The 13,486-nt window shown below is 35.1% G+C and overlaps 1 protein-coding gene across 5 annotated transcripts in view; it reads left to right on the top strand.

The window, feature by feature from the left end:
* The window catches only part of Ptprk (protein tyrosine phosphatase receptor type K), a 504,742-nt gene that overhangs the window by 381,216 nt on the left and 110,040 nt on the right, over positions 1 to 13,486 (top strand). For all 5 annotated transcript variants that reach the window (XM_042674068.1, XM_042673995.1, XM_042673924.1 and 2 more), the window contains exon 11: positions 3,743 to 3,848. In XM_042674068.1, coding sequence (XP_042530002.1) covers positions 3,743 to 3,848 — 106 coding nt within the window. The remainder of the gene's footprint in view (positions 1 to 3,742; positions 3,849 to 13,486) is intronic.

Genomic DNA, 13,486 nt, shown 5'->3' with positions numbered 1-13,486 from the left:
GTTTACATACGTTGTTTCGTCTTTAATGATACCATCAGTTAAACCTGATGACACTCTAGCAAAGAATTTATAATATGCCTTAAACTTATTTTAATTTATAAAATGTTTCATCTATTTAAGATTATTTTTAAAGTATTTAACACAAATATATCTGGACTTAAATTTGAATAGTAAATGTTTTAAAGGTCATCTACATAAAAATAAGGTATAACTTAGATTTTGAACTATTTCTGGTCATTTTTATTATTTTTGATATAGTGCATATTAGTGATGTATCATAATATTTATTACAAATTCTTCACATTGTTCTGAATCTGAATATCTTTGCCAAAAGGAAGAGTCTCATTACCTAAATTGTTTTCAGTCTAAATATTTTTGGAAATATGTTAACTATAATATAAAATTGAAAAATGGATAGTATGAATAAAATTAGCTATTCTAATGTTTTCTTGCAGCACATTTGATTAGTAAAATGAGCATTTTAAGATAACATCCATATGTTAACAAAAGAAAGTGTATAAAAATTGCTATTTTATTTCTTGTTGGAACAATTCTGGGTTTTCATATTAAAACATAAATGAATCACTTTATTAGAAAATAATATTTGATGATGTTATGACAGTTTCTTATCCTCCTTAATTAGCAGTAGTGCTATAATTGAGTGAGATATTTCCATAGAGATCACTACAAAATTTGCATAAGCTTATAAAACAGAGAACACTGAGCAAATGTACATTTCTGAGAGCTATTTATATATTCAGAAAAAATTTCTCAAGTCTCAAATAATGTTAGGGTTGAGAAAAAAAATTATTTAATTAAATACCAAAATACCCATCTAGTTTTTTCTTTTAATTTTCTGCATCAACCTGAGAACTATAAATAATTGAATGTGCTCTAAAGCCATACTTGATCTCATTTTATATTGGGGACAAGTAGTAATCACCAGTAGGCAGACAATATTTATAGAGTTTGGCCAACTTGAAGTATTAAGGTAATTTATTATTAATTATCCTTAAGTCCAATAATTTTGTTTCCTAGAAGGTTTCAAATCAAGTTTAAATGCAATTGAAATTAACTTACTAGAGTTGTGACAGTTGTATTTTATATGCGCATACACAAGCACACACACACACACACCCAATGCATGTGGACAGATACTACATGTGATAGATTTGATATTTCTTAATTCTGCTTGCTAAGTAATTACTTCTAATAGTTAATTTATGTTAACTATTCTAATACTGATTTGTAATAGTTCTAATTTATGTTCCATTTTTTAAATATCTGAACTATATTAGATAAGCAGATTGTTGACATATCTTTCTGAGTGGTACTCTCCCCTCAGGGTCAGCCTTCTCCAATATATTTTTCTATTATACGTTAGATAACAAAGATTTTTCTTCTTAGGTATTTTTGCAATCTAATATATTTTTCCCAGTGGTGTAGAGTCAACCTCACTCATGCAGGTGGCTGTTTAGAATGCACCTTATCCTTCCAGACACTAGTATCTTCAAACACTGTCTCTACTTTCTGGAATTTACTTTAAGTTTTATCTTCATGATGAATTTTTACATTTTCTCTTTATTTAGCTTCCCCATTGCCTAAATCCTTAAGTTTTTCCTCTGTTTCATCATCCCCATTTCAACATTAAGTTTTTTTTTTTTAATTGTGCTTCCTTTAGAACATCAGCTTCACTTGAGAACTTTCTAGAAATGAGTATATTGTCTGTGGAGCATTGTTTTTCCCCTTCCCTTCTCTCTCCACCTCCCCAAATTCTTCCTCCTCCTCCCCCAACCTGTAAAGTTGGTTTTCAACATAGTGTCTTGTATAACTCATTGTTACATTGGGTCAAGCTGTATCCTTGTTTCAGCATTTTGTTTTTTCCCTTCCCTTCCCCAAATTAGAAAACTGTATATACAAGATGCAAGGCACTGACATCAAATACAGTGAAAACAGGGGTTATACCGTGGGGCAAGAACATACAAAAGAAACAAAAAAATCACACAGTACATTATAAATACGTTAAAAAACGATAGCAAGAAAGAAAAAAAAAACACTTGTGTCCTTATCTCAGGGTTCATTTCACTTAGCATCATCTTATCTGGTCATATGTAAATAGCTTTTGACCTTTTCTGTTTGTCCTAGACATATACTAGTTATTGCAAATAAGGGAAACCATGGGACCTATGTTTCTTTGAGCCTGCTATTCACTTAATATAATTTTTTCCAAGTCTTTCTACTTCCTTACAAATGAGAATAAGTTCTGGTTTCTTCCCAGACCTACTGAATGTGTTAGTATCCTAGGGGAAAGGGACAGTAATATGTCTTTTAAAAAATAAATAAAGACCTCAAGTGCTTTCGATCTTAAAAGTTACTGCTCTTTTGGCAACTTATCTGCTTTGGCAACCTAATAAATGTGTTGTTGTTTTTATAAGAATAATGTTTCATAAAATGTTAATTCCTATTTGTAATACTATAAATGTCAGAAAGTATACTCTGTGGCACTTCTCATAAAAGCTGTCTATTCTGTAAATATTCAATGAATAGGTGAACACCAAATAATGCACTACCTGATACTGGCTTAGGTTTTTCTGATAATTGCACATATTTCTCTAGGTATGCATTGCTTAATATCTTTATACCTTGGAAGTAACCAAAAATCATTTGAAGTTATTCTTTCAACCAGCTCATGATTAAGAATAAACCAGTTCCCAGTTAAACATTATTTAATATTATTACAACTTGTACTTTCTTTTCAAAAATATGACAGCTAATGAAATCATTTAGTAATAAACCAAATGCATTTTATTAAAGTAAAGCTTCAACAAATAAAATTAAGATGTCCATCCCTATTCACCAACCTTACATGTGATCAGAAAAATGAAGAAGAATTAAGAGAATGACAATTCTTCTTCTAAGTCATAAAAGCAAGAATAGCCCTGCTCCACTGGGCAGCCTTATTACATGCCAATGAACTCCAGATCTTCCATTGCCAGTACTCTTGAGTTGCTTCCACTTTTTTCACATCCCTTCCTTGCTGAGTTACAGATCCTTACAAACTGAAAGCAAAACTGTCTTCCAAAACGTATTTAAAGCTGGATGTTGGTGGCTCACATCTTTAACCCTAGCAACTCAACGTCTGAGGATCATGGTTAGAAGCCAACCCAGGCGTATAAATCCAAGAAACTTTTATCTCTAATTAACCAACCAAAGCCAGAATTGAAGGTGAGGTATGTGGCTCAAGTGCTAGAGTGCTAGCCTTGATCAAAAATTATAAAAAAAAAAAAAAAAAAAGCCAACCAGGAATACAAGGCCCTGAGTTAACTCCCCAGTACTTTCTCTCTCCCTCCCTTTCCCCTTCCCCCCTCTCTCTGTCTCTCTGTCTCTCTCTCTCTCACACACACACACATACTACACACACACACACACACACACACACACACACACACACACACACACACACATATATACATAAAAGTATGGTAGGTTTATCAAAAGTTGTCAGGTCAGGTTATTGTGTAAATTTCAACAATATTGCCTTTATAATTTGCTATGCTTTGATTGCTGGAATTAAGGTTCAGCATCATGTTTTGCTATAAAATCAGGTACACTGTAGATGGTTAAAAAGTAAGTTGATTTCTGTCTTGCAGTAGGTTCATTTATTTATACTGACCATGATATATTGCTATAAATTGAACTCTCTCTCTTTCTCTCTCTCTCTCTCTCATTGCTCCATTTTCAGCTCCCACTTTGCCTGACTATGAAGGAGTCGATGCTTCTCTCAATGAAACTGCCACCACAATCACTGTGCTGTTGCGACCAGCCCAAGCCAAAGGTGCACCAATCAGGTAAGAGTCAATAGTCCCCAAAAAGCAGCTAGTGAGAGAAACATTTCTCCTAGTTGCTTAGCCACAAATAATTAATGTCAGAGGTTTTATTTTTGTTTTTATTTTCTTCTGGTTTTGCTTATTCACTTTTCATTTGGATGAAGCCTGTAAATAGACCTATAGTTGAGAGCAAAATTCTAAGGGGATTTTTTGAGATATTCATGAACTGAACCATTCACTTCTGAGCTATTTGATTGAAGAGCTTTGCTCTTTTTTCCTTTAGTCTCATTTCATTTTGCTTCCACTGTTGGTGTCTGAGGTATAAAAGCTCTGAAGATATTTTTCAGAAATAGGATGAGGAAATGACTCTTGTTCACTGCGGTAAATCAGTTATGAATAATTTCATGAGTGATTGAAAAATAGGAAGCTTTGAGGAAATATAAGCAGAATAGTGAAAATGAATGAAAACTATATGACCTTTTAGTTCCTACATTGTTCTTTATCAGAAACCCTGTAGTAAATATTAAAGTTTAATTTGCTGTTTCCATTACCTTTCCAGTGTGAAATTTATCATCTTACAAAATTGATAGATTATTTCATCTTTCAAAATTATGAGTCACATCCTCTTTAGGGAATTAGTCACACTATTCCAAGCATTGTAATTTTTATACAATTCTAATTAGATGGTTGTGTATAACAGGTGGAAATGTCCATTTGAAGCTAGTAGATTAATGGGAATTTTTCTATTCACTTTCTAAGAAGGATATCAAGACACAGAAATTATATATGTGATAGATAAAATATATATGAGACCATACATCATAAAGCAAATTCTCACTTTCTATCTGGCTAAGAGTCAGTGGAACACCACACTCCCAGAGAGATGCCTAAGTGTACTTATAATATAAACACTTCTGAAATACTGACTGCTTGAAAATTCAAAGCAAGTATATAGTGCTTTTCATGAATCAGTGATCTCTGAGTATGTCTGATTGCTGATCCAGAGGAGAAAGGGAAAATGGTGCACTCAACATCTTTTTCTACCGACAAGTAATCAGGGGTCATTCACAAGTTCCTACCTGTGATAAAAATTACTTTGTAGGTGTGCAGTTCTATTGCCATTTAAATGAGCTATGTGCTACTTGCATTTATCTTAGATATACGAGTAAATTTAGTTTTACTTTATGCAAACATGGATCATCACCAGTCATCAGCAGCAACATTATTAATTATTATTATTATTCCACTGGGCTTTACAATGTAATTAGTATTAATTCTCTTCACTTGATCATTTTTCCACACAAAATTTGAGTGAACATGTATTAGGTGTCTTGAATTATGCTGGGCATTGTAAACCAAAGCTAAAATGACCACAACAAAACACAAGGTCTCGGCCTAGGTTTGTCATAGACTATTGGACATTCTTACCATTTTATAAATCCTTTCATCACTGATGATGTTCAGGAACTTAGTATACATTCTACAGTACGTTTTTTTAACTGAGTGATTTATTCTTGACATGAAAGTCAACAAAGTGAACTAAGTCATATAGTTTCTATAGTACATTTTCAATTCAAAGTCTTCTTTTTATTTTGTTTTTATATATCTCTTAATATTTGATTATTGAAGATTCATATAGCGTGAACTCTATTAATGTGAAAAGTGAATTTTTGATGATCATATAACCCTCTTCTCCATCACATAAACACAGTTTTTATTTTTGTTTAGGAAGGTTTTTCATTGTATATAGATTAGAACCCATTGACTGAGAATTCCAAATAATAATATGTAGGAGAATAGTACTCATTGAAAATAACCTTAAATCTTAGAACACTACAAGAAACAATTTAATAATATTATAAAGAAATAGCCATTTTAAGGGAATATTACTATTAAGGGAAACTTACATTGATTTCTAGCTCATATTCTGATCTCACCCATTATTACTATAGTTTGTGAAGACTTGCTCAGACCAATAGCAGGTGGAGCCAGTGGATGGAGCCTCTTGATCTAGTCAGGGCATTGGGTCTCAAATGCTTTTAGAGTTCTCTGTTCAAGTAGCTGTGTCCACACTCCTGCCTTCCATTTCGCCACCAGTAACTGGAGCCATATTTAGGGCTTTATCTGGTCCAGTGCTCTAGTTCGAGCTACTGTCTCCATCCCCATGGCACTGATTATATCATCTAACTTTGTGTACCTTTAGGTGCACATCACTTCCTGTAGCTGTACTTGAAACTATTTGAATTTCTGCTTTATGTCTTTTGTTATATGTCAGCCTATAAAAATCTATTTTTGCTAGTGCTTAATGCAACTGCACACACTCTGTGGTCTCCCAAAAAAAGGCAGAACAATTTTACTGCAAGTTAAACCTCCTAAGAGCAACCGATAATTATCTTGTTTGCTGATTTCAGCCTGAAATAGGGGGTCTATCTTTCCCTACTTCCTAACATTCCTACCTTCTGTTAGATGGCAGTTTACCAAACTTTTTTTCCTAGCTCCAGTAGAAATGTGTATCTTTTTTCCCCCTGATATCCCTAGTGGCAAACAAACCCCAATTCCAATATCTTCTTTTGTAGCAATTGGAAAACAATGTTGTATAGAGCTTGTACATTTAATTTAGGTTAGTTTTACTAAAAAAAAAAAACAACTGAAATTACTGACGGTTTCCTCCAAGTTAGTAAATTCAGCAGCATTCTAAATATGCCAAGAGTTAAGTTGGATTCATATGCCCATAAACGAGAGTGGTAGGCTCATACATATAATGATAATAACACATAATATTACAATGATCTATTTGATAATTACACAGTATAAGTTCAATGACAGCAGATAGAGCACATATTCTGTCTGCAGGGTTTTGCTAAAAAGAACAATAGGCTTCCAAATGACTGCAAAGCAAATGTTTCATATGTGACATAGCACAGCACATTTGAAGAGTTCAGACCGGACAGTAGCTGAGGAGGGACTAGTGCATGAGGCTGTGTCATGTCAGCCTAAAAACTGAAGTTGGCCACAAGACTACAAGCTGCAATTACCCTGAGCAAGTTTACATTTTAGAAGGACCACCAAAAGAGGCATAGAGAATGGTCTGAGGTTAATGCCAACTGAAGTCTGAAATGGTCCCTGTGAGATGCACTAACGGGCCACATTAAGACGGTAGCAATGAAAACACAGACACAGCTGTGCTCTTACACAAAGTCTGAGGATGTATGAAGCTTCCACAGCTTTATAGATGTATAAAGCTGAGAGGGAAGGGAATGCAGTTGCATCTGTAGCTGAGAAAAAACGTTCCAGGTCTTGTTTCAAAAGTTATTAAGTAATGTTTTCAGTGTTTGTATCCTAAATCAAAACTGTCCACTTTCTCTAGGAATTTTCGTTATTTCATATATTTTGTTTGCCTTACCAATATTTTTCAGCAGATTTTTTCTAAGCTCACAGTGGGTACAATGAAAACACCCATTGTAAATGATACTGGAGTTGGCATCACGTACCGCTCAGGCCTTGCTGCCTTCCCATCACGAGTGCCCCTGGTGCTAATGTGCAATATGTGTGGCGTTGTTTTGACAAGCGTGGTCTTCAAGAAAGTTCGGTTCTTCTTTTAGAGTCATTCCAAAGATGGGATGCTACTGACTTAACTAGAACTTTGACTCTCTTTTCTGCCTTTTTTCTTTGAAATCTGTCCTCACACCTGTCATCACTTGACAATCATTTCTATGACTCAAAATAAATGTAATCTGCATTTAAAATCAATTTCATAGAATAATTTACCTCACTCTTTTTTTGAAATAGTGAAATACTATTAAAACACATACTTGTTCCTCCATGATGAGGTTTTCTTTATTTAAGACAACCTAAATGAATGTGTATTTTATTTCAGAATTTTCAAATGTATGTTCAATTGTGTGTGTGTGTGTGTGTGTGTGTGTGTGTGTGTGTGTGTGTGTGTGTGTGTGTATAAGCGTGTGTGTACACTGGTCTTGGGGTTTGATCTCAAGGGCTGGAAAATATCCCTGAGCTTTTTTGCTCTACCTCTTCAGCCACACCTCCACTTCCAGCTTTATGATAATTAGAGGTAAGAGTCTCCTGCCTGGGTGAGCCCTGAACCTCAATCCCCAAAAATGCAGCATCCTGAGTAGCTAGTATTATAGATGTGAGCCACCAGTTCTCAGCTTCTACTTAATTTAATTAGATAAAATGATGCCTATTCCAGAATCAGAATTATTGTTTTAATCTGACTTTCATGTTTTCTTGCTTGCTCGCTTACTTGCTTTCTCTTTCCTTTTCTTTTTCTCTTTCTCTCTTTATCATCTTGCCCTTCCTTCCTTTCATCCTTCCTTCCTTCCTTCCTTCCTTCCTTTCTTCCTTCCTTCCATTCTTCCTTTTGTATTTCCTTCCTTCTATACTTCCTTTCAATTTCTTTTTTCTTAAAATTTTAATTATCTTTAAGTAGTTATACTAAATTTATTTCCACATTTCAGTTTGTGAGTTCGGTGAATCTTTATCAAGTGTCATCCCTTTCATCTTTTCCCTTCATCCCCAGCCCACTCATCCCCTTGATTTGTCTGGTTCCATTTTTCACACATGTACATCTAATTTTGCATTTATACATCATTTATATGTGAGTCTCCCAACCTAAGCTTCACATGTAGCTTGGGATGACAGGGGTATAACACTGTGCCCACCTATGTGTACAGAAGGGGTTTTCCTCAACTATTCTCCTGGCCTGACCTTAAACTGCTATCCCTCCATTTTCAGCCTCCCTCTTATCTAAGATTACTCATCTCCTTTTGAGATATTATGCTTTTATATATTTATGTCTTTCTGCTAGAATGTAAGCTGCATGAAAGCAGAGGCTTTCAATACTGTTTTTGTTATTTCAGTCTAAACATTGAAAACATTTTATGACCTATAACAACTATTTAATAAATATTTCGTGACTAAGATAAGCATTGTGTTTAGCGAGTTCCTAATGTACTAAAGAAAAGATAGTTGAAGAAATACTTATGACAGCATAATAGCAGAAAGTGTGTGCAATGCTTAATGTTCATGAAAACAATACATTTTTTTACATATCTCTTGCTTGACCTTTCTGCCTTTTCAGAATGTCTGAGGCTAGCCCTGAAGGTTCTAGTCAGTGTTAGGTAGCTTTATAATTAGTACCAATAGGTTAAAGACTAGATTGACAATACTTCCTAATCAACCACAAGACTTAACCTCCATTGGTCCTAGAAGATAGAGGACTAAGGAGAGAAGTAGTAGAGAATGCTTCTTGGTTGCAATAGAACACCTCTTAAAAAGGAAGCAAGAATCCCTTGATGGTGTATAGCACATAGGTGAGTAACACAAGCCTTACTAGCTTCAAACAGGTAATATATATCAGTATAGAGAAAGAGTGAAAATGAGGTATTTGGAAAGGAGTGTGGTAGCTATTAACCCAGTGAAAGAGTATGTAGCTTGACTTGTGAAATGATGGCATTAAGGGCATGGGAAGAGATAAAGAAATGGCATATGAAAATATGAAGAGACTGCAGAGGACTTTTGAGCTTTGATGCTTCCATAACTGAATCCTCTATAGAAATGAAGACCCGTGGGGGCACTGGCTTATGTGTGTAAGAAGTGAGCTGGTAGAGACAGGGTTAAATAATTGGGATGGAGGATGATAATTTATAGTTTTTTTGGCCATCACAATGTTAACAGTAGGGCAGTACATACAACAATGGTTAGAGGATTGAGTTCATGAGCGGAATAGTAAACTTTAGAGCTAGGAAATCTCTTCTGAAAATTTAGAGACATTTTAAACAACATATGAGTTGCTTATATACTACTGAATAATTTATCATTTTGCTTTCTCCATGAGATTATGCAACCTTAAACTCACTGTATCCACAGAAGATTTGCTTAGTACCATTTTTTTAAGAATCCATAGTAGTTTAAATTAGGTACTGTTGGTTCCAGCTCAATATTTACAAATTAGAAAAACTATCTGCTATGTGTATCATATCTCTTGTTGCGATAATAGAGAAATTTCCTCATGGTTATTAACAGGCTTGAAGCTAACGGGAAATTATATGATAAGAGGGTATCATTTGGCCTCCATAAAACCTAAAAGTGAATACTACTATTACTTAATCAAGCATTATTTTGGTAGTGAATATCATTTTAAGATTTTAAACATACAAAAATTATATTTGAGTATTCGCTAAAGATTCATCATACCAGTATATTGATTTTAAGCTAATTGAAGTAATATTTTAAAAATTCAATTGAAAGGATTAGGAAATATGTGAATATGATGGAGTGAATAGAAATACTGCAGTAACTTTGGAATATGGTTAGCCCTAATATGTGGATCTAGCTAGAGTTAAGTACCATTAAGTAATTAAACAACCATACAACTGAAAAGGCACTAGCTCATTTCATGTAATCAGTCAACTCACTTCTAATTTGATTTCTCATTATTGTCTGTCCTTTAATTAATTCGCATTGATAAGTAAAGTAGCACAGATAAAAACAGGCAATCCTCAGCATGAACATAAACAAGGAGGAGGGGATTGACATATGCTTACTACCTTTTCAAATTGAAAAATGAAAGAAAGGTGGTTTTTTTAAACACAAACTTTATAACTCATAGTTAGGAATTCCTCTTAAGTTCCATGAGATTTCTCCCTGTTGTGACTTTAGGATTTTTTTTCCTTAGTTCCTTGCTATATATAAACATTATGGTAAGGGGTCACTATAATTACAGTTGATCTCTCTGAAGATTAAACACATGCTTTCTCAATGTGCAGAAGAAACAGAAGTGCAAAGTGGCGTGTTTTGAAGGAGCTAATTGAAGAAGTAATGATAGTAAAATACGACTAAAGGATGTTGAGCAGTGTTATCACATGGAAAGATAACTTCATTTTTCTAAGATGTTGATTGAGTATATCCGACAGATGCGAACCAAATTTCCTTCTTTACTTTTTTTTCAAGGAGTATTTCTGGATCAGTTTCAGCCTTGTTTGACTGTAACTGAAAGGGACATAGGAGAGATGATTTAAGATGATTCTGATCATCTCCTTCTGGGTGGTTGTCACCATCACTAAAAGCATGCTGGGCACAATGACAGTTCTTCAGTGGAGAGGGTTTTAAAGAAATTAGGTATTTTATATTTTTGTTACTGTTTTTAAATTGGCTCACACTTGAGAGGGGTTGGAAAGCATTCTAGCAGTAGTAGAGTTCTTGATATTTTGGAAGAAATGGAAAAGAAAACAAATACAAGGTTCATAAGAACTGGGACATTTCCATCTTTATCTTCAGTGCATTTGTGGGATGGTTCAGTGTTGAATTGTTGAATGAAGCGACTGAGTGAATGCGTGAATAGAAAGTCACAGGAAGAAAGCTATTTGAGGAAATTCACATTACTCAGAAAGTGTGGGAAATTTTTGAAGCAGAACAATTCCTTTCAAGCAGAAAGAAAAAGAGTGCTGCAGATATGTTCCCACCAAGTAAAAACATCAACAGAAAAAGCAAAAACAATTTGTTCATTCTACAAATGCTTACCTATTGTTTATTATCTTATTTACAACCAAACTAAAAAAATATTAATCTCTTCCCCATCAGCTTGTGGAGTTAAGCATAGTTGAGTTTTAAAAATATCCAGAAATTGCGGTTAGTGTTACATCACTTCTCCTGGCAGGATGGAGTGGTGGAGTGGAAGACAGAGGGACAATTGGAGGTCTAGCTCTCATCTTACAAATACATTAGTAAATGTGCCTGGAAGCAAGATTTCTGAAGTCTTTTCATATGCACACTCTCAGTTTGCTCACACTGCTGTAACAAAATCCTAGATGCCTTAAATGATACACTTCTGTTTCTCATGCTTCTCAAGAATTTATAATAGCTCAAGATCAGGCGAGTAGACTCAGTTCTGGTTAAGGGCCTGCCATTTTAAACAATTGACTTCCACAGACCTCCCCATCTCCAAATGCTATCACAGTTGTTTTTTTTTTAAATATATTTTTATTGTGAAAATACTGTACAGAGGGGTTAGAATTACGTGGGTAAGATAATGAGCACATTTCTTTATTTTATTTTATTTTATTTTTGTGAACATACTGTACAGAGGGGTTACAATTTCATGGGCAGGATAATGCGTACATTTCTTATCAAGCATTGCAGCCTCCTCCTTTGTTTACCCTTCACATCCCTTCCCAGACTCCCCCCCCACCCTCCCACCCACTCCTTCCCCCATCCCCCCCCCAACGTTGTAAAGCTCATTTTCGACATGACAACTTGTACTTCTCATTGTTGCAACAGGTCCACCTGTATCCTTAAACAACTTGTTTATCCCCATCTCCTCCACAAGTTATACTGACATCAAATATAGTGAAAGCAGGGGTTATACTGTGGGGGGGGACATACAAAGCAACAAAAAGATAATCTTATAAATGCGTTAGAAACAAATGCATGAAAGAAAAAAACATTCAAATACATATCTAAGGGTTCATTTTCCTAACATCACATTATCTGACCTTTTCCGCTTGACTCATACATATACTAGATATTGCAAATAAGGGAAACCATGGGACCTATGTTTCTTTGGGCCTGGCTTACTTCACTTAATATAATTTTTTCCAAGTTTTTCCATTTCCTAACAAATGGGGCAATGTCATTCTTTCTGATGGAGGCATAGAATTCCATTGTGTATATATACCACATTTTCTTGATCCATTCATCTACTGAGGGGCATTTGGGTTGGTTCCATATCTTAGCCACGGATTGGGAGAAGATCTTCACTAGCCATACAACAGACAAGGGTCTCATATCTAAAATATACTTGGAACTCAAAAAATCAAATCCCCCAACAACAAATCCTCAAAGAAACAACTGCCCAATAAATAAGTGGGCTAAAGACTTAAAGAGAAACTTCTCTGAAGAAGAAAGCAGGATGGCCAATAGACACATGAAGAAATGCTCAACATCCCTAACCATAAAAGAAATGCAAATCAAAACAACATTGAGATACCACCTCACTCCAGTTAGAATGGCAAAAATCAAGAACTCTAACAATAACAGATGCTGGAGGGGATGTGGACAGAAGGGAACCTTACTGCATTGTTGGTGGGAGTGTAAACTTGTTCAACCACTTTGGAAAGCAGTATGGAAGTTCCTGAAAAGACTTCACATAGAGCTCCCCTATGACCCAGCAATCCCACTTTTGGGCATTTACCCAAATGTTTACAAACAAGACCACACTAAAGCTACCAGCACAACTATGTTTATTGCAGCATTATTTACCATAGCTAAGATATGAGCACATTTCTTATCAAGCATTGTAGCCTCCTGCTTTGTTTCGCCTTCCCATCCCTTCGTATCCTTCCCCCCCCCCCCCCCGCACCCCCCCCCCTGCCGTCCTCCCCCACCAAATTTGTAAAGTTCGTTTTTCTACATAACGACTTGTACATCTCATTGTTGCAATGGGTCCTCCGGTATCCTTGTTTTTACAATTTGTTTTTTTCCCTTCCCCTCCACATATACCAACATCATATATAGTGAAAGCAGGGGTTGTACCATGGGGGAGGGACATACAAGGCAACAAAGACATAATCTTGTAAATATATCACAGTTGTTTTGACCTGAGGCTTCGTGGGAAAGACTTGGCACAAACATTTAGTACT

This window comes from Dipodomys spectabilis, unplaced genomic scaffold, assembly GCF_019054845.1.
Source record: "Dipodomys spectabilis isolate Male_0828 unplaced genomic scaffold, ASM1905484v1 ptg000001l, whole genome shotgun sequence".
Classification (NCBI taxonomy): Eukaryota; Metazoa; Chordata; class Mammalia; order Rodentia; family Heteromyidae; genus Dipodomys; species Dipodomys spectabilis.
This window is presented reverse-complemented; position numbering and strand designations above follow the sequence as displayed.